Source organism: Echeneis naucrates, chromosome 13 (assembly GCF_900963305.1).
Source record: "Echeneis naucrates chromosome 13, fEcheNa1.1, whole genome shotgun sequence".
NCBI lineage: Eukaryota > Metazoa > Chordata > Actinopteri > Carangiformes > Echeneidae > Echeneis > Echeneis naucrates.
The window spans coordinates 724,430-747,789 of record NC_042523.1 but is presented as its reverse complement, the minus strand read 5'-3'; the positions used below and the strand labels follow the sequence as shown (position 1 = coordinate 747,789).

The 23,360-nt window shown below is 40.7% G+C and overlaps 1 protein-coding gene across 1 annotated transcript in view; it reads left to right on the top strand.

Annotated features, from left to right (window-relative positions):
• Window positions 1–268: 268 nt before the first annotated feature.
• The window catches only part of ltbp4 (latent transforming growth factor beta binding protein 4), an 82,455-nt gene continuing 59,363 nt past the window's right edge, over window positions 269–23,360 (top strand). The window contains exons 1-6 of the mRNA XM_029516793.1: window positions 269–586; window positions 5,546–5,806; window positions 6,259–6,335; window positions 7,035–7,211; window positions 7,457–7,559; window positions 15,410–15,472. Of these exons, the coding sequence (XP_029372653.1) occupies window positions 295–586; window positions 5,546–5,806; window positions 6,259–6,335; window positions 7,035–7,211; window positions 7,457–7,559; window positions 15,410–15,472 (973 nt within the window). The 5' untranslated portion in view covers window positions 269–294. The remainder of the gene's footprint in view (window positions 587–5,545; window positions 5,807–6,258; window positions 6,336–7,034; window positions 7,212–7,456; window positions 7,560–15,409; window positions 15,473–23,360) is intronic.

Below are 23,360 nucleotides of genomic sequence, written 5' to 3'. Positions count from 1 at the left end.
TAGCTTGGAACTGAGCCCATTTGTGCACACTGCTTTCAATTATCTCTCTCTCTCTCTCAGGCACAGTGGCTTGCTCACTTGCTCACATTCAGGACTGTTTAAGGCAAAACAGAGAATACATAGAAAGGGGAAGCGCCTGGCTGTTTTTTCTTCCTTCCCCCCTTTTTTCCTACAACACTCGTTCTCATTCGACCACAGAGAAAGAGGGAGAGAGAGTGACGTAGAGTTAAAGGGGAGAGGTTTAGGAGTTTGGACAATGCAACACACTCAGAAACTCTGACTACACCACTCAACATGCTGCTGCGTAGACTCTACTCTTTTCTCTTTTTTACCTTCTTTATCGCTCCTTTGCCAGCTGATGGAGCAACTGCCACAGGGGGAGGAGAGCAAAGAGGAGGTGGTGGGAGGTTGGAGAGGATCCAGGTGATGTTCACACCAACTATCTGCAAGGTGCGCTGCAGCCAGGACCGATGTGTCAACTACTGTGAGAGAGGCAACATGACCACGCTTTACAGCAGCAACAGTGAAGGGGGAGGACGAGGAGGAGGAGGAAGAGACAGCTCTCAAGGACCAGGCTTCAGAGTCTGTAAGTGCAAATTTTACCTTTTACTTTGTCCTGTCTACTTTTTGTGTGTCACATACACATGGGACTAACCCTAACCTGACTTAAACCTACTTGTAGGCAGGTCGAGCTGATACAGCACAGCCGCATAATGTTAGGGGTTCCTTTGATTAATTTCATGTTCAAGTCTCTGTAATAGAAAATTATGGTCAGTTATATCAAATGTGGCACTAATATAACAGGACAAGAATGTAGGTCAATCTCTCATCTGAAGCCATTAGAATGCCATTGGTGACTTTTACTAGCACTGTTTCTGTCCTGTGATGTAAATCCTTAGTGAAGCTATTCACGAACAAGCCATTCCTATGTAGATGTTCACAAAATTGGTTTGCAACTGCTTTTTCAAGAATTTTAGAAATTCAGGGTTAAATATGGGCCTATTAGCATCTGGGTCCAGATTAGGGCTTTTGAGTTGTGGTTTATTCACTGCAATCTTTGAAAGTATATAACATACAGATAATTTCATATTGATAGAGTCAGATCCACGACTGGGGGGCTTAAGATCGGCTCGGACTCTTCAAAAAGAGAGTATGAGGCTCTGTTCATACTAATGCAGTTTTGTTTTCAAACATTATTTTAAAATGATAAACCAATGAATAGGTTCAGACAAGAGTTTATATATCTGAAATCATCGCTATCCATACCTGGCTGAAAATATTTATCACATGACAGATCCTTCACACTGGCCATGTCCAGATCGGTGAAAACAGCAGGCGGATTTTCTTCTCTGCAGAAGAACTATGAATTCTATGAATTCATGGCAGTTAAGTACAGTGAAGAACAGTCATTGTCTTCTGGGAAAGTGCCAACTAATTAGAGCAAGACTAATTATCCTGAATGGAGGGCAAAGTTAATTGGAAAAGCACCACCATTAAAATAATCAATAAAGTGAAATGACTTACTACTTTAGCCAGAGAAACACTTTGAACCACAAACCTGCAATTTTCACCATAAACACCTTATCCTTTCCTCAAGTTCAGCTAAAATTCTGACTAGGGTACTAAATGTTCACAACAATGCTGTGACAGTTTGTGACTTAACTCAATGAGAACCAGTTCTTGGGTTGTGTAGTGCAAATGACTTTCAATTATATTCTGATCAATTGTGCAGCCTCAATCTCCATTGCAGGTAGACTATGATCATGATCAATATAATATGGAGAAACAAAGCTAAGATTGTTGCACCACAGTGCAACTCACTAAGTTCATGGCAACATTAGTGTATACTTTACACACCCCTGAGCATAATGGGCAGCATAGCTCCATTGCTTCCAGGATCATGAGAAAAAAAAAACCTGTTGATTAAACACTACACTGTTATACACTACACCTCATGTGAAAGCTAGTAATCTCGCTGTAGTCCAGCCTAGCATCTGCAGCATGTCTGAATAATACATGAAAGCACTCAAAGGCATGTAAATTAAACACAGAAAGAAAAAAATATGTCATCCCTTGCGCTCTCTTCATCTTTAATGATTTAATGGACCCAATTTAGAATATTCACATTACAGTAGTAGATATAAGCAAAGGAAACACTGCATTCATGTCCAGTCTCTGAATATTTGTGCCATTCTTTGTATTGAGAGAAAGAGTGAGAGAGGAACAAGAGGGGGCCAGAGGGGGGAGAAACACCAATGACATATGGCTTTCATTTATTATTGACTTAACACACACACACACACTCCCACAGACAAGGCAGATGAGGAGGGAGGAGGTGATTGCATCATGGTGTCAAAAGGTCAATCCCCTTGTCTAAACAGCTGCTTCACTTTGTTTTTGCTTTTCTTTCTCAGAATTAACTTTATCTGCACAAATGTCCGATGTAACTTTCAACTGCTGCATCTGTGTGCCTGTGTGTTAGAAACACAGAAAAGCTCTGGAATGTTTGAACTGCTGTAACTGAACCCAGAAGCAGGTAGAGGCTAGATGACCATTACCTCAGTCTAACAGGACCTATGGACCTCTTGTCTTGTTCTTTTCTGCTCTACCTTCTTTCATCACGGCCAGTATCTCCCACTTTGCTTGTTATTAATGACTTTCTTTCTGTTTTCATTCTCTATGCTTTTCATTTTCCAACAATGACAAGAAAAATTTAGTATTTACTGATGGCCAACTATGTGGCCCAAAGACGTGAACAATGCAGCTGTGTGTGATGGCTCATAGTTGGACACATTAAGTTCCAACCAAATCCTGGGCTTTATCCATAGAAATGTCTCAACAATTATTGAATTCACTGAGATGAAACCTGGTCCAGAGAGCTCTCTCTCCCTTAGGATGATTTGTAATAACTTTGCTGACCCTCCTCGTTGTCAATATTACAATGCAGGTGGGTGGACTCAAGAACACAGAGCCAGGGAGGGATAAGGCAACGAGGAATCGCTTTCAGAAAATAACGCTGGAACACTGATGAATGGGCCTGTATCACAAAGATGGATTAACATGCCTGGGATCTTTTTTCATTATCTGGCTGCACTTACCCAAATATCCGCAATCTGAATAAGCGGTGTCACGAAGCTAAGGTTATCAACTCACTTATTGAACCCAGTGCTTTACCGTGTAGATCAATTCGTGTTCACATAAAAGGGCGGGGTTTGCTCTATCTGACCAATCAGACCCTGGAGATGACGTAAAGAGCAGCGTATTTTCACGATGGAGGAGCAAACTGTAATATTCCAAAAAAATAAGGAGTGCAAATGTATTATTCAAGCAAAGAGTAACACAGTTGCAGCAGCAAGAATAAGCCAAGAATGCAGGGAAAAAAATCACCCACTCTGTCAATTCATAAATTACAGGCATGGATATTGTTGCAACCCTGGTGGAGAAAAAAGGACTTGGGAGCAAATGAAAAACACATAGTTTAAAATGGTCAGTAGGTCTATTTTATAGACTGTATGTGTCCCTGCTGTGGGATATAACCATCATGTATAAAGCTGTGCTGTTTTTATAGTGTCTCTTTGGTAATCAAATCAAATCAATCAAAGGAGAGAGAGAGAGAGACATGGGGAGGGGAGTTGGGTAGAGTAGGCAGAGAATGAGAGCAGGAGGAGGGGATTCAAAACAGGTGTAGGCAGGATGCTGCATGAAGTTCATGGAGTTGAGCTGTAGTACAGAATTCATGAAATATGGGAGCAGCAGGTGTTGCAGGAACATGGGATGGCGATGTGTCACCACCTGCAGGATGAGGACAGGGAGAGAGAGGAGAGGAACTGGGAGAGGCAGAGACTTTGGCAGAACATGGTTAGTGAATTGTTACACATAGAAAGAGAGGTGCTCAGTCCTTCCCCCAGCAGCCTAGGCCTATAGCAGCATAGCTAAAGAGTAGAGGACTTTCACTTTTTAACTATAAACTCTGTCATACAGAAAAGTTTTAAGCCTGGTCTTGAAAATTGCTAAAGAGTCCACCCCCCGGACCGATGCTGGAAGTTGGTTCCATAGAAGAGGAGCCTGATAACTGAACGATCTGCCTCCAGATTTACTCTTGGAGACTCTAGGAACCACAAGTAAACCTCCATCTAGAGAGCGGAGTGGCCTGCTAGGACAGTAAGGAACTATGAGCTCTCTGAGATACGATGGAGCTTGGCCATTAAGAGCTTTATATGTTAAAAGAAGGATTTTGAATTCTACTCTATATTTTACTGGCAGCCAATGAAGAGCAGCTAACACAGGAGAGATGTGATCTCTTTTCCTAGTTCCTGTTAATATTCATGCAGCAGCGTTCTGAATCAACTGAAGGCCTTACAAACTGAAGTTACAAATGCATGGAGCAGTTTTTCTGCATCCTCTTGAGGAGAGAGGATAACACAAAATGTGAGGGATTTTGGTAAAATTTATAATAATAATAATAATGATAATAATAATAATAATAATAATAATAGGGAAAACAGCAAAGTAATCAATCTGTTACACACAGTAACTACTTTTCACAATTTAAATAGGCAGAATTTTCACTCCTCTTACTCCAGTCCAACATTTTCAAAAAACCCACACAGTCCTGTTTTTAAAGTTGGTGGTTTCCTTCCTGCTTCCTGCTTGTTGAAATGGTGGTGACAATACCCCAACTTCCTGCCAAACTAGTTTGTGCAGGAAGAAGGAAGTGGCTGGCTGATTGTATTGGCCCCTGTTCACTTTCAACTCCATCCCATCAGAGCAGCAGCTTTGTTTTATATCCACATATCATTTGACCTTACACAAGACAAAGTGTTATTGTACAGTTTCTACAATGGCCATTAACATGATGGACATGTATAGGGGGGCTGTGGAAAATTTGCTCTTACTTTATCATATGATCTAGTTTCAAGAAATTTCTGTTAAATGTGAGCAAGTCAAATGTTATTTTCAAGTCTGAATTGTTTCCAAACGCTAATTCAGTCCCATGAAGTTAATAAACCAGGCACTAATGACATGAAACAAATTATTTTTGCTTGAATCATTACAACAACAGATGAAACACAGTTGTATAAAGAACATGGTTCTTTAATGCTTCTATTTAATGACTTTAATTTCATGACTCTCAAAACAGGATGAAGTTCATAATCACTTAACAGAAAGAGGCAACTTTGTGAAGGGATAGTTCAGGTTGTTTGACATGAGGTTATGATCAGTAATCTGTTTGACTTAAATGGGACCAGTAGGAGCACTGGCACTGCTGGTGTTGACAGTGCATATCCTTGCTATAGAAGTGCTAAAAAATTATGGAGATAAATGTGATTTTATTTCATTTCATTTAGTTCACTTGTGAATTTCCTAATGACTTTTATTGAAAAGTGCTCTAAAAATAAATGATTATTATGGTATTTACTATAAGTAGTTCACAGCTTTTGATTATAGTGATGTCAAAACAAAAAAATGGCTTAAGTCCCATTGGTATTTTGAGGTCTTCTGTTCCCCTGGTCATTGGATCCAATGTTTGTTGTTTCTCCTGCAGTCCTCTGCCCTTTGCTCTGTAAGAACGGGGGAATCTGTCTGCAGAAGGATCGATGTCTCTGTCCACCAGCCTTCACTGGAAAGTTCTGCCAGATTCCTTTTGCCCCCACCTCTGCTTCAGTTGCTCATGCCGCATCTTCACCATCCTCTAGTAATGAGATTGTCAAACCAGCACTCTTCCCCATTGCAGCCAGTCAGGAGCTGACCCAGTCAGAGTTCCTCCTACCACTGGGACAGAACCAGGAAGCATTGAGATATGGAGGTGAGTCTCCATGTGAGCCTCTTTTAATGCATCATTTTGCTTTTTGTGAAGAAGGTCTGCTGGCAAATGATTTGTCGCACCTCAGTTTCTGTTCAAAATCCAGTGCAGCTGCGCACCATTTGCGCAATACCTACAAAAATAAAGATTCAACAGTTCAGACTTTTGTCATATCTTCTGCTACAGCGACTGTCACAACACAGCATTACACAGATGACAAAATAGATAACACACAAAGAGCAAAACATACACAATATACAGTACTGCGCCGAAGTTTTATGCAAGTGTGTAGAACTGTCCTGTCTTCACTTACCCACCCTCTTGAGATGCCACGTATTAGAATTACATAGATAATGTACTAGGGTAACAGATTTATCCATGGACAGACAGGTTGACTGTTGTAATACTGTGCATTTATTTATGTGTGTGTTGCATGTATTTGTGCATGTTTGCAGTTCCGGGTTCATCCATGGTGAAGGTCAGAGTTCAGCACCCTCCTGAGGCCAGCGTGAAGATCCACCAGGTGGTGAAGGTGAGACCATTAAAGCATGTTGTTGGTGTTGAGCTGATCACCCCAGCTGAGACTATGAATTTCTTGTGTCCATATAAAGCACCAAAAGGTTTGTAGAGATTTCTCTACTCTCCAACTGAGAGGACCTGCAGCAGAGGCTGTCACATGCAGTTCATGAAGGAGATCAAAGAACGTCCACTCAGTTTTTGAAAACCTTTTGTATCAAAAGTTGCAGTCTTAATGCCATAATAGTTCAGAAATCTGCAACCTAGAAGAAAATGCAGGTGTCAGGAATAAATCAAAGGCATTGTTGTGGCTCAAAGGAGATGTGAAGATTTAGCTTAGGGAGCTTAAGTTTGGGTTTGTGAATTGCAGAAAAGAGAAAGCTGAGGAGCAGGGAGCCTTAGAGGCTCAGATCAAATGATGCAAACAGAGGGGTGTCTTGACATAGATGTAGATGCTAGGTGTACCTGAGGCACAGCTAGAGAGCAGCACCAGCCTCATCAAGTGACAAATTCAGCCATTTTCCCATATACACTACCAGTCAAAAGTTTGGACACACTCTCCTATTCATTTGAATGAGAAATTGTGTCCAAACTTTTGGCTCGTAGTGTAATTCAATACGATTTGAATTCTTTTTCAGTGGAGTCGCCTCCTGATGGTTGTTGGATGCTTCACAAGTTTAACCTCCTATATTGTGCCATAATAACTTCATTGCAGGTGACTGGATTCAGCCCCACCCTGCGGACACTCACCTCCCCCTCCCTGTCCTCTGGGTCGGCAGGAGCTCCGGCTCCAGCAGGCAGCTCAGTCCAGGCCCAAACAGTGAGAAGAGATAGCACCTACAACCAGCACTCAGTGTTCAAGTACTGCTTCAGAAAGGTCAAGGATGGACAGGTGAGGAACTGGTTTTAGTCTGGAGGAACTAGTTTGAAGAAACCAGGCAACCCAGAGTAAACCCACAGGGAACGGCCCCTCGGCATGGGAAAAGAATTGACAACCTTCTTTCTATGACACAACAGCACTAACTGCTGTACTCCACTTATACAAACCTTATGTTGACAAATATAGAAATTTAGTTTGTGTGTCTGAATATTAATAACAGGAAATGTGTGTGTGTGTGTGTTTGTGTGCACGCACAGTGCAGCTTTCCTCTGCCTGGACTGAGGAGCAAGGAAATGTGCTGCAGAGGCTTTGGGAAGGGCTGGGGAATCACAGACTGTGTCCTCTGTCCAGATCATGCAGGTACACACATGTGCACTGACACACACATACACAGGATTGGACTCGCTTGAGGAAGCTATGACTGACTTTTACATAAATTACAGTGCTGTGAAAAAGTATTTGCGCCCTTCCTGATTTCTTACATTTTGCACGTGTGTCACACTCAACTGTTTCAGATCATCAAACTAATTTAAATATTAAATGAAGATAACCCAAGTAAACATAAAATGCTCTGTTTCACAGAATGTTTTTCTGTGATAATTTTATTTCTTAAGAGAAAAATACTGTCCAAACCCACATGATCATGTGTGAAAAAGTAATTGCCCCCCTTATTAAATGATGAGGTAATTGTGATTTAATCATATTATTGTGGAAAGCTGAGTTTAATTTTATAGCCACACCCAGACATGATTGCTGCCAGACCTTTCAAATCAAGAGATCACTTAAATAGAATCTGTCTGACAAGGTGAAGTAAGCCATATTGAACCCAAGACATCATGCTGTGATCCAAAGAAATTCAGGAGCAGATAAGAAGAAAAGTAATTGACATGTCTCAGTCTGGAAAAGGTTACAAAGCAATTTCTAAATCTTTGGGACACCAGTGACCCATGCTGAGAGCCATTATCCACAAATGGAGAAAGCATGGTACAGTGGTGAACCTTCCCAGGAGTGGTCGGCCTACAAAAATGACCCCAAGAGCACAGCAACGACTGATCCAAGAGGTCACAAAGGAACCCAGAACAACATCTAAACAACTGCAGGCCTCACTTGCCTCAGTAAAGGTCAGTGTTCATGAGTCAACCACAAGAAAGGCAAGGCAAAAATGGCATGCATGGCAGAGTTCCAAGGGGAAATGGCCAAGAGTGACAAAGGTGCAAAAAAATTAAGAAATCGGGAAGGGGTGTACTTGTTCACAGCACTGTATTCATTTAAGTAATAATCAACAGATCAGTTCATGGAACTAATTGTTATCAGCACTGTTGTGTTTTGTGACAGTGGTATCTTGCCATTTTTGCATTCTCCACAGAGTTCCTTCATTACTTATTTGTATTGCGGGTGAGAATGGGATTGGTAGTCACATGTTTTACTGTCATTTGAATCCCTCGAAAACTGACTTCTTCATAAATTCCCTTTCAATTATTGCTGGGCAATGTGGCTCAAAATTGCTCTAGATAGATTTTTTTTCTGTCTTGAAAACAAACTGCAAATGACAAAGAAATTATGAAGAACAAGCTTTGTTTTTATTTTGTTTTAATATTCTCCCCTGAAATTTTAATACAATTTCCCTGTGGGGTGAAGTGTCAAAAGTTATTCTTACTTAATTCTTATTTTGCATTTTCTTGCAAATTGCAATCAAGTTGCAAGATAGCAATCCCGACTGTGTATGTGTGACTCATATTGGGTAATCACAAACCCAGCTGAATTTGGACTACATGGGAGTGCCAAGGAGGAGATTAAAGAAATAAAACATCATAAAAAACTACAATTTGTAAATCATCTCCTGAATATAATTATATCTTAACCCTACTTTCAATCTTCAATTTTAAAGCCTTAAGTGTCAGCCTTAAACGGAGTGTCCTCAATCTCCTTCTGCTCACCCTGCTGAAAAGAAGTGGCTATGAAATGTAACACTGACCTCATACAGATAACACAAACAAAATAACTGAAAAAAATCTATATATTCAAATCCCAAGAACAATAGTTTGTCACGATGTGACAACAATCAGCCCCAAAGAGAATGGGTTATTTTGCTAACTATAATACTGAACATCAACATGGTATAGCGTAGAAAAAAAATAAACCAACTCTGTCATTTCAAACTTTCTTAACTTAACAACTGTTTTGTTGTTAGTAAAAAAATATATGTGAAATGAGTGTTTAATATTTAAAAGTCCTGTTTATCCCAACATTTTTTGTAGCACCCTGTAGTGAGTGAGTGCTGCCGCCTATGTTCCCCCCACAGCATAAACCAAAGCCCATCTGAACTGAAGCATCAGGACCATTGACAATTGATGCTTTTGTTGCAAATTATCCCAGTCCAAATGAGGCTTTACTAGCAGTGATTACTAATTTTCACTGTGCCCAGTGGACAGATATTGTATTCTTCATCCAGAAACTCTTAAAGGAGCCAGGAGCTCGCTGAGTACCTGCAATGTTTGTTACTGAGGCGTTTATAGATGACCTTTATCTCAGCTCATTTAGGAACATGATAGTGTTCCTAAATGAGCTAATAAGATTACTAATAAGATAGTAAGATCTTTTAAGCCCCTACTCCACAACTATATCCTATATACTTTAAGCCTGACCGTTGTAACCGACTGTTTCCAAAATACTCCTGTCATACTGATGTGAACAGATTTGACCTAACATGTTTCTTCTCCTAACTCCTAACTTTCCACAAACACACACAGACACATAGAAATGACTTTCTGTCTCAGTTTTTTGTGAAACTCTGATACTTAATGACATGAGTGAAATATTTTGGAAATATTTTATCACAGGATGTTTATATAACAATCCCACAATATGTCACACACACACATGCAAACACACAAACAGTAATGACGCTTCAATGTTTGTGTAGTGAACTGACTAACATTAAAGGAATGCAGCTCTGTGGGACTCAAGGCCTTCAATACACTCACACATGCATGCACGCACACACAGATCCATGCACATTGAATATCTGCACGAGTGTACAGATATGTGTTAGCAGTGTTAGCACATTCGCTGGTATCCAGCTTCACTTCAGTCTTTCAAATCAGAGAGAATGAAGAAATGCAACTTTAAAAGGCGAATATCCTATTTAACCAGGTGGAAAACTCATTGAAATAAATAAGCTCTTTTCCAGTGAGATGACCTAAATGCCAGTCAATCATGCCTAGTCAATCACACACTGCAGGAAAACAATGGTAAGAATTGCACCAGGCAATCACAGGCACTAAGAGAGCTAATTTCTCTGGCCTTTGACATTGACTCGAATTATAAGTACTGACAGCTTCAAGTCTTGCTGCATATCGTTCCAGGTAGCAGCAGCAGAAAATCTAAAGGCCTCTTTGCCTAATTTAGGTTCTGACTCTCGAGACCTGCATCAGAATGACACCCTGAGAGCACAGGCCATAATGGTTGTGTTTTCTACACGTGTGCACAAGTATCTGTGCATAAGCCCAAGAATTGATTTATAACTAAAAATCAGCCAGTGAAAGAGTCAGGTTTTTCCTGATTTGGTGTGTGTAACTAAAAAAAAGTTAGAAAAAAAAAAAGAAACCTAATTTAAGTTTCAATTTAGAAACAAGATATGATATTGAAAGACAGGTTCTAATCAATCAGAATACCTATATTTGTACAATGTGACTATATTAATTTCAACTCCTTGAAGACAACCTGGGAAGAAGAGGTGGAAGCTGCTTGCCATTTGAAAATAGCATGGTCTTTGATTCATCAGCATTTAATATCAGCTTAAGCTGAGCAACACAAGACCTTACAGTATAAAATACAGATTTCAAGAATTCAAATGTTTGTTGGACTGAGGAAGATTGTAACGACGGGCCGCCGTTAAGATCCAGTGTGGGGAAAGACATAACATATGATGCTAATTGTAACTTATTGATGTATGGTAAAGTAAACACACAGATATTTTTAAATCGTTTGATTTATTTGAGTATTTATGTAAATTGAGGTTACCCGTGATGTTCACCTGTGAACACAGAAAGTCAGTGATCAACAAGTTGCTGTCACAGGGTATGAAAGATTGGGATATTGTTGCGAGCATAAAACTTACCTCTCTCGCTGGGGGTCCACGTACCTATTTATTAGTTCTGACTGATTAGAGGGAGGCGCTAAGTGAGAAGTGGACGGAGGAGGGGTTAATTGCTTATTTTAATAGTGTATATATTTGTAAATTATTTATGGTTATTTATGTGGGTGTTTTGCATAGGTGTATATTTATGTATGTGTTTATTAGATGCATATATTAGACAGGTGTGTAGATAAATGTATGGGCCAGGTATTAGGGACTGCCACAGTATAAATAGAGCTCATTTGGTGGAGGTTGGAGAGGTAGAGGTATGTCATGTGTTGCTGAAAAATGAAATAAAGGAAAAAATCCCTGGCCAAGGATCTCGTCTGGGTTGCCTCAGTTTGGCCGCCTCAGCCACACGGACCAGTTAACAAAAATGAACCATAATTTCCTGTATCATAAGAATAAATACTGAACACAGCATCAGACAAGTTCACATAAATTGTGAACCACAGTGGCCCTAATATGGGACCTCGAGGCACTCCCTTTAAAACAGGGAGGAAGGAGAAAGAAGACCCAGCAGTCTGGCAACACTTTGTTCTACCTGACAGATAATTTGCAAAATTGGCTTATCTGACCAGGCTATAAACTGGTTTTCAATCTTTCCACTAAGATTACATGATCCACAGTATCAAATGCCTTTGACCAGTTGACAAACAGAGGGTTAGAGTTAGTCTACAGTAAGTTGGGCCATCTAGTGCTTCTATAATGTTGTTTAACACTTTTATAGCAGCTGTTATTGCACTGTGCTGTTTACAAAAACCTAACTGATGCTATGAAAGGAGGCCATTTGCATCTAAAAACTCTTTAAGCTGTTTGGCAACCAACTTTTTGAGAACTTTGGAAAGCGCACACACTTCGGCCTGTAGTTGTTTCCTACAGAGAGATCAGCGCCTTTCGGCAGAGGAAGCACATGGGCTCACTTCCATATAATTGGAATCTCAGAAAGAGTAAGGTTGAAACTATGATAGAGGTTTTGCTATGAAATCAGCAGCTGACCTTAAAAAGAAGGGTTTGAGTTTGTTACAGTAAAGCCCTATGGACCTCAGCTACATCAAAAGGGTGCAAATTTGCAAATACCATTGCATCAAGAGAGGATTTCTCTGGAAATTTAAGATTTGGGCATGTTGCCTCATGAATTAATTGTGTTAAATTGAAAGTATCAAATACATATTTAAAACTATCAGAGACACAGGATAACCAATCCTAGTTCAAATCTCCTGTGAGAAGAATCTCATTGAAGTCAAAAGTTGAAAGTTGATTGTTTAATGCTGATAAACTCTCACTATTAGCTGAGGGTGGCCTGTAACAACTCACTGTAGTGGCAATTTTCTATTTCCAAGGTGAAAGAATGAACATGTTCATCACAGCCAAGCTTGAAGGATTTAAAATGAACAAACATTAAACAAAATGCAACACAGATTACAACATAAAACAGTTCCAGGCATGCAACAAGTCAGAGTTGTAGCTAACTAGTCAGCTGAGTAAGGACAGAGTTCTTTCTCCCAGGAGGTTTAGAGAAGTGTGACTTGAGTTCAGTTTTATACATGTAACATCTGGGGAGATCAAAGCGAGTCTTTCGTCCATTGTATTCCTGCAGGGGGCGCAGATGAGCCTTCCTGTCCTGTGGTCATGTTCATGAGCTCAGGTGACAAATGCCACTTCCTTGCTGTCTCCACAGAATCTTCACAAATGAGGCCTTCAAAGACCAGGCTAGTCAGTTGGAGGAATAAGTCAGGAGCCACATATAGCTTAAGAAAGCAGGGCATTTAGGTTCTCACATTTCAGATTTCCCCCACATTTTCCCCTTATTGTCAGTTAGACAAACATACACACACGATCTACTGAGGAAGTCAGAACTGTTCAAAGCAGAGCATCAGTGACACAGATTCAAATGATCACATCATAAATTTCTGAAATTATAGAAACTACGCCTAAATCACATGCAGATTCATCATAAGTTTCGAAGTCATTAAGTTCCAACATTTCTTCATCAAAATCTCGATCCTTCCATCTTTGGACAATGGCTCATCTCCAATGTCAAGGCAAACTATCACGCCTGTGGATGACGGTTTTCAATGCTCAGAGTGCAGGCGGAGCCCAATTCGCACTTCCTCCCCTCTCACTGAGATGTTAGTTGCCTAGGTGATGGGATTGATTACTCACTGCTGATGGTGACACAGGCCTACTGCACAGCTGTCACTTGCTGGAGCTTGGCATGCTACCATTTCATCCTTCTGTCTTACCTGGGGACAACATCTGTATTCTCCCTGGTCTCTGGAGTCAGGATCTGATTGCTATGACTCACATGGATCCAAGTTGACCTCCATTCCACTTTCATCACAGTTTCCGTGGTGAGCAAAACCTGGAAAGGGCCTGTGTAGCGTTGCTGTTTCCAGTGTTTCCTCCTGTGATCCTTGATGAGCACCCAGTCTCCTGGCTTTGGGTGATGCTGGACTGAAAGGGCTGGTAATGGTAGTGCAGCTTTCACCTGTGTACGGAGAGCTGAGAGTGCAGATGTTAGGTTAGCACAGTGCTTCTCAATTATTTTCTGTTACGCCCCTCCCCCCAGGAAGAAGAAAATATTTGGTGGTCCCCAGCCCCACACGCTCTGCATGCTCGGTGCATAAAAACCCTACTGATACTCCCTCCTACACTCTGACAATGAGAGTGCCACAGCCATCTACTGTAGGGGTTAATTACACTTTATTCTAGTACGGCAAAAAAAGCATGTTCCACGGGGTCACACACGCCCCCCCAGGGGGGCTGTGAAATACAGTCATTTCACAGTTGTTATTTGTTGTCATTGTTGGTTCCTTTGAGTATGCATTTTCATGGTATGTTTATATATCTAATACAATTTTGACAATTGTAATCATTCTTAGTTGTAATATGTTACACTTGTTAGTTATATGCTGATTATTAATATGCATAAACAGGTCAAACTGAAGAAATTGTGTACATTTCGACTATGCTGTTTCTCACTGGCAACAATTGTTGCGGAGTATATAACCTACATTTTCACTAGCATAACCAACATAAAATAAAAAAAATCATACAAATTATGTACTCGGGAGGTCTAAGGACTGAAATGCATGCACTTATGTAAAGCGCCTTGATGTAACTTTGTTATGATTTGGCGCTATACAAATAAATCTGATTTGATTTGATTTTGATTTGATAAATATCTACTGAAAATATTATTCTTTATTCTTTTTTTTACAAGGATAGCCCCTTGAGATGGTTCATCTCAAATTTCGAGGGGGTCCTTACAAATAATTCAACCAACATCATACAAGAATATTAAATAATAACTCAATTATTCTAACAATTAGACACAAAGACAACATTCATCTACACACACACTACAACAATGCTACCCTAAACCTAGTCATTAAAACAATCAATGAACAACTGCGATTATTCAGAAGCAAGGTAAATACATATAATAATATAATATAATATATATCCACATACGCATACTTAAATCCATACCAATACATGAATGTACAGTAACTGCATCAGGGGGGAAAAATCATCAACCAGAAAGACATAGACATAGAGGTAATGGACCTTAATGAGCAGGGCAGCTCGTTTATATTTCTGGTGGCCTGCAAGAAGTCCATTACCAAGAAACAGCTGAAGAGGGAAACACCTCGTGTAGATGAATGGATTGATATTGTGCACAGCATCTTTGTGATTGTTCGATTGTTTGTTTGTATATATACAAAATCAAAAACCAACGAAAAACAAAACTGCAATGCAGGTCTCACTATTGGGGTGATGCTGATCCAAAATCAGGCCAAAAGTGGTCAAAAAGTACTTTCAGAGAAAAGCAGAATAAATGCTAGTTAGATGCCAACAAATGCGAAAACACAGGAATTGGCATGGTCTGGCTAATCCCCTCATGTTCATTTCATTCCAATGTATCCTGATGAATTGTCCATGCAATCCTTATAGACAAACATGTAACCTGAAACTATGCTTACATGAGATGTCACACTTTATTAATCAGATCGTTCTTTTTCCCCTCCCCCTCTTTTTTGTCTTATATTCCACTGTTAATCAACAGCAGGTGAGAGCAACAGTAGCTGTCCTGCTGGTTTTGAGAGAACCAATGGAACGAAGTGTGTCGGTGAGTTTAATACACACACAGAAAGCACGATGGCTCAGAAATCACAGATGGTTTGGGGTGCAGTAGCTCAGAGGAAAGAGCAGGTAGTAATCATCCAGTTGGTGTTTTGATGTTCGGAGTGCCACACCTTCTGGAATACAGCAGTCTATAAATTCATGTGTACCAATTGCCTCTGGTGTGCTTCCTTTTACCCTGTCCCATCTTAGCAAAAAAAAATTATTTTTCCTACATGCAGATGAAGATATTACTTCATATAACATTATGCTAGTGGTCCCCAACAGTCATGATCTATGACGTAGAGTTATTTAAATATTCATTCAAATAGTTTGAGGGCCAACTTGGTAAGCTTAACTAAAACACTGAGAAAAGCAAAGTAATTTGTGAATCCGATTATCTAGTGACTCTCTTGGTAGGATTTACCCTTTGGCTCGCAACCAATGGACTAAGATACCCTTATGATGTTGTTAAAGAAGTGCCACCAGAAGTACCGTTGACTCAGGGTTAGTGATCTGATCTGAAATGGAGCCAGCTACACAAAGTACGAGTTTTTATACGGGATCATACGGAATCACACTTTGTTGGGTTGTTGCACAGAAACTCTTAAAAAGTTTCCTTGTTAAGGAAAACATGAATGAAAAAAGAGTTTACAAGCAGTAAAATATTTTACATGGAGCAGCCTTGTCAGAACATAGATTTTGGGTTGGCCAACTGATCAAGTCCATATTGCAAAATCACTATGTTGTGGTGGACAGTAAGGGCTGTGCCTCTCACCCAGCAGGGCTGTGAGCGGGGGGGGGGGGGCTGGTTAACGTTCCCGGGCTGTCTGGTGCAAGGTTGTTCCTTATTCTGTTTGGTTTTGGATTCACGTTTGTCTCCTGCATTTTTTCTCATCCTCCCACAACCTCATCATTGTGGTCAGCAATCAGGTTATTCTGGTCACAGAAAAATCATCCTTCTTTTGGTTGGGCTAGTTCTTTTTTTTTTTAATCGCACCTTCGCTGGTTTTAGGTGAAGCTATAGATCCCTTCATTTAATGCAAACATTCCGAGCCTAGTGAGAATGTGCGCACAACTTGAGGCCAGAAAAGCCAGAGCAGGGCATAGAAGAGAGCATGGATGTCGACGATCCTCCACCAAATTATCAGGATTATTTGGAATATGTTGTCCATTACCTGAAATGAAGTGAGCACTACAAACACGAGCCTCTTTGACTGCAGTATCGCACATCAAAATTCAGATTGGATGGAACGTTGATTGAAGACAAGCTTTTCATCAAATATTAGCCCTAGCAACCCGATGTATAAAAATCTCTGACTGGCAAATTTTTCACCCCAAATAACTGCATAACCTAGTTTATTCAGTGTCAAGTGGAGTTTAGGTGCATGAGACACACACGCGCGCATGCAGTGATGCACACAGTGACGCACTAAGTCAATTCTGTCGGCCTGGATGTCCCTTTTACTCAGTTTTTAATCGATTGTTACTGTTGTTTTTGTTATTGTGTTGGGAAGTTTGCCACTTTTTACACCAACATGGCGAATTTGGTGTAAAAAGTGGCAAATGTTGTAAAGTGAGGACGAAAAGTTTTACCTTTCAACCTAAAATTTGGTACACTTGTGGACAGGGAGTGTGTGAACCATAACTTTCATAACAAAGATTTTGAAATATCACTGTTTTCACACAAAGTTTCAAACTTTAATTTTTATTTTTCCCAAAAATGTAGTTTTTTCAATGTCCCTATTTTTTAGGGAATGACTCAATTCAATATTTTATAATAGATGTTTTCTTTCATTCAAGCCATCAGCCATAGTTCTGGGATTAGTACTTCTGTAGTTATAAAGCTTTAATTGCAGTGATTCCAAAAACAGGTGGAAGTTGCCAAAAATTGCCTCTGCATGAACAGGTTAAAAGAAACTTGACAGAAAAGCAACCAAAACAACACAGATCTTTATTATTTATTGTGTGTTTAGTTCAACTAGACCAACGGATGGCCCTGAGGCATTTAGCAGTGTCCCATACACTTTGGGAGAACATCAGTGGTTTTCTGGCCCCAAGCTTCGTGAGCATATTTCTGTGACATTGCACTTGAAGGGGTCTATAGTGGTCAGGCGGAGATTGTTGTGCAGTCAGTTGATATAACGTCCTGTAAAGACAGGTGCGCCCACTTTGTTAAAGACACAATAAAGTGCACCACCTTCCACCCATGATCTTTCCTGCTGCCGCCAAGGAACGCATCACATTGCCCCATCAGAAAAGCGAGGCATGGACTGCTCGACCCCCAGCCATGGAACACGCTGTGGACACCCGAAGCAGATCTCTTTCCATTCTCCCTCAAACTCTGAAGGATCAGGACAACAAGAAGTAGGAGGTTTTTGCCTGGGCAGAGAAAATTTATATAATGTGCAGTAGAATTTGTCATTGAAAGTCGACTTGTAAATGCTGTGATTTGTTTTACTTTGTTGTCAGTTGTCCACCGTGATCAGCTGCAATACCGGCTCTGCTATTGTAATTGTAATTGACCTTTTAGCAAAGCCCACCCCCAAAATGGTCAATGTCCAATCATACATCCTTGCAACTGTTACTATGCAAACAATGTCTGCCAAGCTGTGGACCTGCAGATCTCTGACAAGAAAAATGGTGAAACGATGTGTCTATGGCATATGTAAGTCTGACAGTAGGTATTCCGAGAGTTTGGCTGGTGGAGTCGTGTCCTTTGCCTTCCCAAATCCGAAAACATTACAGGAGTGGTGCCTACAACGGATCAAGCAGCGTGGAAGGCCCCACTCCCAGCTAAATGTCACGAAAATCAACAAGCATATATACATATAAGACTATTAATTACCCAATGAGCCTGTATTTATGCTTTTTAAATACATAAAAAGAACTTTTTTGATTTTGTCCAGTTTAAGGAGTAGACTTGCACTATGGTATACTGTCACTGAGTCCTCTGATTTCTTTGTTAGTCATAATGTCAAAAAATATATGTGACAACCTAGTTTTTTCTAGTAGAGGTCATGAGGTTTCTCTGATTTCCCCATTTACCTGTATGCTTTTGCCTCGACAGTAGTAGAGTCCCCTTCTTTGTGTAGTTTAATATAATATAATGCGAACTACATGTTCGATACCATTGAGGAAGTACACAAGTTATTCTGCAGGATATGCAGCGCATCCTAATTCCCTGGCAGGACCCTAACCTCTCTAGGTAAAGTGGGAAGGGTATGGGGGGAATGGTAGAGTTTAAACGGTGTTTATGTAAGCCATAGAAGGTGTTATATTTGGTTATCATTATCTAATCATACAACTCAACAATTAATTCTCTTTTCGGTTCTCTGATCCACTAAAGGACAGATTACAGATGTTTTCTTTATTAAAGATTTTTCTTGATTAAACAGGTTGCAATACAAGATTGCTGCTTTGGTTTATTTCTCCTTGTTGTCTTGGTTACTCTTAAGGAACGCCCATTTCCTTTCACATATAAAATGAGCTTAGACATAACCCTGACCAAACAGGCTTTGTGAAGGGTTCGATAGATGCAGCTTCAGAGAAACATCCATCAGCAATTTTGTCCTCAGATGCAGAGAAGGCGTGTGGAGTGGAGTTTTTTATTGGCAGAGTTGAAATGCTTTGATTTCGCTCCCTCTTATATTTATATGCATGAGTTCAAACTGGTCACCTGGTGCATGTGACTTCGTTTTAATAAGAGGGACCAGACAGGGCTGTCCACTGTCCCCTGCTTCATTTGTTCTTTCGCTGGAACCATTAGTTCTAGCACTGAGGCAAAACAATGTCACATCAACTTTCAGAATTATGAATACATCCCACTATATTTCTCTGTATGCAGATGACACCCTTCTGCATCTCTTCTCTGGCTACAAAAGCAATTGATCAAAATCCATTTTAATGCCACGCCACCTCACACTTGCAAATGTAAATCTATTAAATTTTCCAGTTTCTATACAACCCCAAGGCTTTACATACTTAGGTATTGCCATAAAGCCAACAATCTCTCAAATAATAAGACAATTTTAACTTTGCTTGAGAAAAAGTAAAGAGAGACTTCAATACTTGGTCTGCCTTGCACTGTGGTCTCTTTGGCTGGAACCCCACCATAAAAATGAATATTTTACCTGGCATTTATTTCTTATTCTCCATGCTTCCTCTTGCTCTACCAACCACTTTTTAAAAGATTTTTTAAAGCGTCCTTACGTAGAAATTTTATTTGGAAGAGGAAACGAGCGAGAATAAGTCTTTCTAATCTTTCTCGTCCCAAGTTACTTGGGTCTTGCCTTACCAAATTTTACATATTATTCCTGAACTTTCCAATTAAAAAAGGCCAGAAAAACTGTGGCCAAAATAATCATGCAAATCACGGAACTGACGTGTTATGGTGACCCCAAATAAGGTAAAAGCTGAAAGAGAGAGAGGAAAAAAAGTACCGTGTTTCTTAATGTGCCTTGCTATTTATTTTTTTTTATGATTGTGAAGTAATTAGAGTATTTGTGAAAGCTCTACACAAGTAAAATATATGATTATGTTCACTAATTCTTTAAATATATGACAATGATAAGGAGAACACAATTTAACAAAGAAAACTTAAGGGTGTTCTGTGCAACAGTTTTTATTCTAAATAAATCCTAATTTGAGGGGTTTTGTGCAACTGACCCCAGGAGCCTGAGGATGATTGATTAAACATCAAACATCAAACCAAATAAATAAATAAACCTTGTCTGTTCAGTGTTAGTCATCAGACTTCAGTGTTAGGAACAGCTACTCGGTTGACATTCTTTATTGCTGGTAGAGATTGATTGATGGATTAATAGTATTTTGATCGCTAGTGTCATCTGGCTGATACAGATAAGCAATGGAGGAAATACACTTTGAGATGTAGCACACCATTGACAATTACATTTGTTGTTTCATGACTGCATAATCTGTTTCCTGCTTTCTGTCAGAGTACTGGGACCACAGTGTGATGCTACAATCAGAATCAGGACACTTGTGCAAGCAAAACCAAATAACTGTGTCCCAGTACAGGGGCCATATCCTTGAGAGCCTACATTTTCAAAATGGCAGCAACTTAACTGTCCACTTTCAAAGGTTTCTTGAAATGTGGCTGTCCTATCCTAGGATTCATTGCAAACTCGCAGCGAAAAAAATATGATAGCAAACGACACCAACAAAGAGCCATTCAACCTTTCAGCTAATGGTTAAAACAAAGGGCTTTAAAACATAAAGTTTTTGTGGGAAGAAAAAAGTTGTCACTGTTGCTCGGCAGCAGGAACCATGCTTGGGGATGAAGTGCAGGAACAGCATGTGGTGCACAGACCACTGAATTTTGCTTTGGCCTTCTTGGTCTACAATGGCCATGACAGACCTGACCTGCCTAGACAACATCCTCTGAAGCATGCGGCCCATGAGTTGGGACACAGCTTCTGTTACAAATTCTGAACTTGATAGAAACCGTAGATGCTTAAGGTGTCTTAATGTTACACTGATGTTGTCAGCGTCTGAGTGTATCTTATTTTCACATATACATCAATGAGCAATTGAATGTCCTCATTTGTTCCCAAATAAGTGATTGAAAAGATTTTCTTACAGAGCAGACACACATAGCAATGTCTCAGTACGTTACACCTCCTGATGTGAAAACACAAAGGACCACACACAAAAAGGTGAATCTTACTTTCTGCTTTTTTGAAATCAGAGGACAGATGGAGTCAATCCCCCTCTACAGATGCTACATGATGGGCACATGCATATATATATATATATATATATATTTATATATAAATATATATATATATATTTTTTTTTTTTAATTCTCCTGTCATTTTCAGAAACTAAACTGCAGTCCTATTTCATTCCTCTTGACCACCAGAGATGGTATGAAAAATGTGGATAAGCATCACACGCATGTACACATCGAGACATAATGCCAACAAAGTCACTTGTCCTGGGTGACACAAGTAACCTAATAAAGGGGGCTGGCACCCAGCGTTCATCTCCTTTTCATCTTCTTGCCTTTGTGCACAGGTTGGTTTTGAGGCTACTGGCGTAGGCCGCAAGCAATGTAAGGACAACCTGTAAAATCACACAACTTTTTTCAGTTGTGGTTAGAGCTATGAATTTCGTCCTCCAGGGCTTGCGCTCATCCCTGCCATGCATACCCGACCAGCTCAGACTGCAACAGGTATGTAGCTTGTTAGTTCTTCGCTGGCTGGCATGCTTCATCCCAAGCCTACGCTCAGCTTGGGTTCATTACTGTTTGACTGCATTTGCTGACTGGCCTTGTGGAGGTGTTTTCACCTCTTACAGCTGTAACAGTAATTAGCTACAAAACACTAACTCACTAGCTTGATTTAATTTGTAACCAAGTGTTTCTCACTCTGTTGCTGCATCTGTAATGTGGTGCACATGCTGGTCTGATGCTCTGTTTCCCGCTCTGTTCCTACATCAAGCTTTACGGTGCTACAGGTGCCTGTTCGATATGATCCGTAGCTGAGGGTTTCCTCGCACTACTGCTACACTGCTGGTGTTTTACTGTAATTGTAGCTGGGGGTTTCTCACCCGCTGCTACATTGCTGGCCTTACATTGCCACTGTTGCTGATTTAATTGGATTCGTTGTCAAGTGTTTTCTCGCTCTCCTGCTACGTAACCTTTCCAGCTGGAGGTAAGTTTCTCTTTCAAATTGTATTGTAACAGACTGTGACTGTCGTCTAAGACCCCCAAAGGTCTTTGGCTCTAAAGTGGGAGATTTCAGTGCTTCTGAAGAAGGGCACCATTGAATGTGTAAAAAGTTCAGACCAATCAAGAGGGTACTATTTGACTTATTTTCTTGTCCCGAAGCTTATCTCTCCAGCAGCGTTCCCTTGGGCTCCCTTCCCTACCACCGGGAGGTGGTGGCGACAGACTCCTCCCTCTTGGGCTGGGGAGCTGTGTGGAACCACAGGACAGTCAGGAGTCTAGAACCTGGAGTCATCAGCAGAAGTCTGAGCACATAAATGCATTAGAGCTGCGTGCAGTGCACTAAGCCCTCAGGCACTTTGTCCCTTTCTTGGAAGGAAGACATGTCCTTGTTCGATCAGACAACACTTTGACAGTTTATCATGTGAAGCATCAAGGAGGGACAAGATTCAGTCACTCCCTATGGGAGGGTCAGCGGCTCCTTCTATGGGCCTCACCTCGCCTCGCAAGTCTCAGGGAAATGCATTTGCCAGGTGCAGAACATGGCTGCACACATGCTTTCTCGTGAAAAGCTCCATCTGGGGGAGTGGAGACTGAACACAGCGGTGGTTCAGATGATTTGGGAGAGGTACGGCAGATGTCGACCTGTTTGCTTCTGAGACGCCTACACGTACCAGCTGTGGTTTTGCCTCTCGGGACCAACTGGGCCGTTGGGGCAGGATGCTCTGGCAAACTCCTGGACAGAGAGGCTTCAGCCTGCCTTTCCTCCATGAAAATCATGTTGACACTTCGCAGGATAGACAGATGCACACACACACAGTCTTGCTGGTGGCTCCCTACTGGCCCAGGAGGATATGGTTTCCCCTAATCCGTCAGCTCCTGAATGGAGTGCCTTGGCCTCTCCCACTGAGACAGGATCTCTTGTCACAGTAGGGGGGAGCATTTGGCCGTTTCAGTTGCATATTTGGCCCCTGAAGGGCCAGGCTCTTGTGATTCTTGTGATCAGGCTGTTGTCCAGGACATAATCAATGCTTGTGCATCCTTGACTAGGATGCTGTACGCTAACAGGTGGAACCTCTGGTTGGTGTGGGGCTCAGAATGTGGACCCAGTGCTTCACTCTGTACCTGTACTGCTCAAATATCTGCAGATGTTATTTGACAAAGGGCTGTCTGTCTCCACCATAAAGGTGTATGTTGCTGCTAT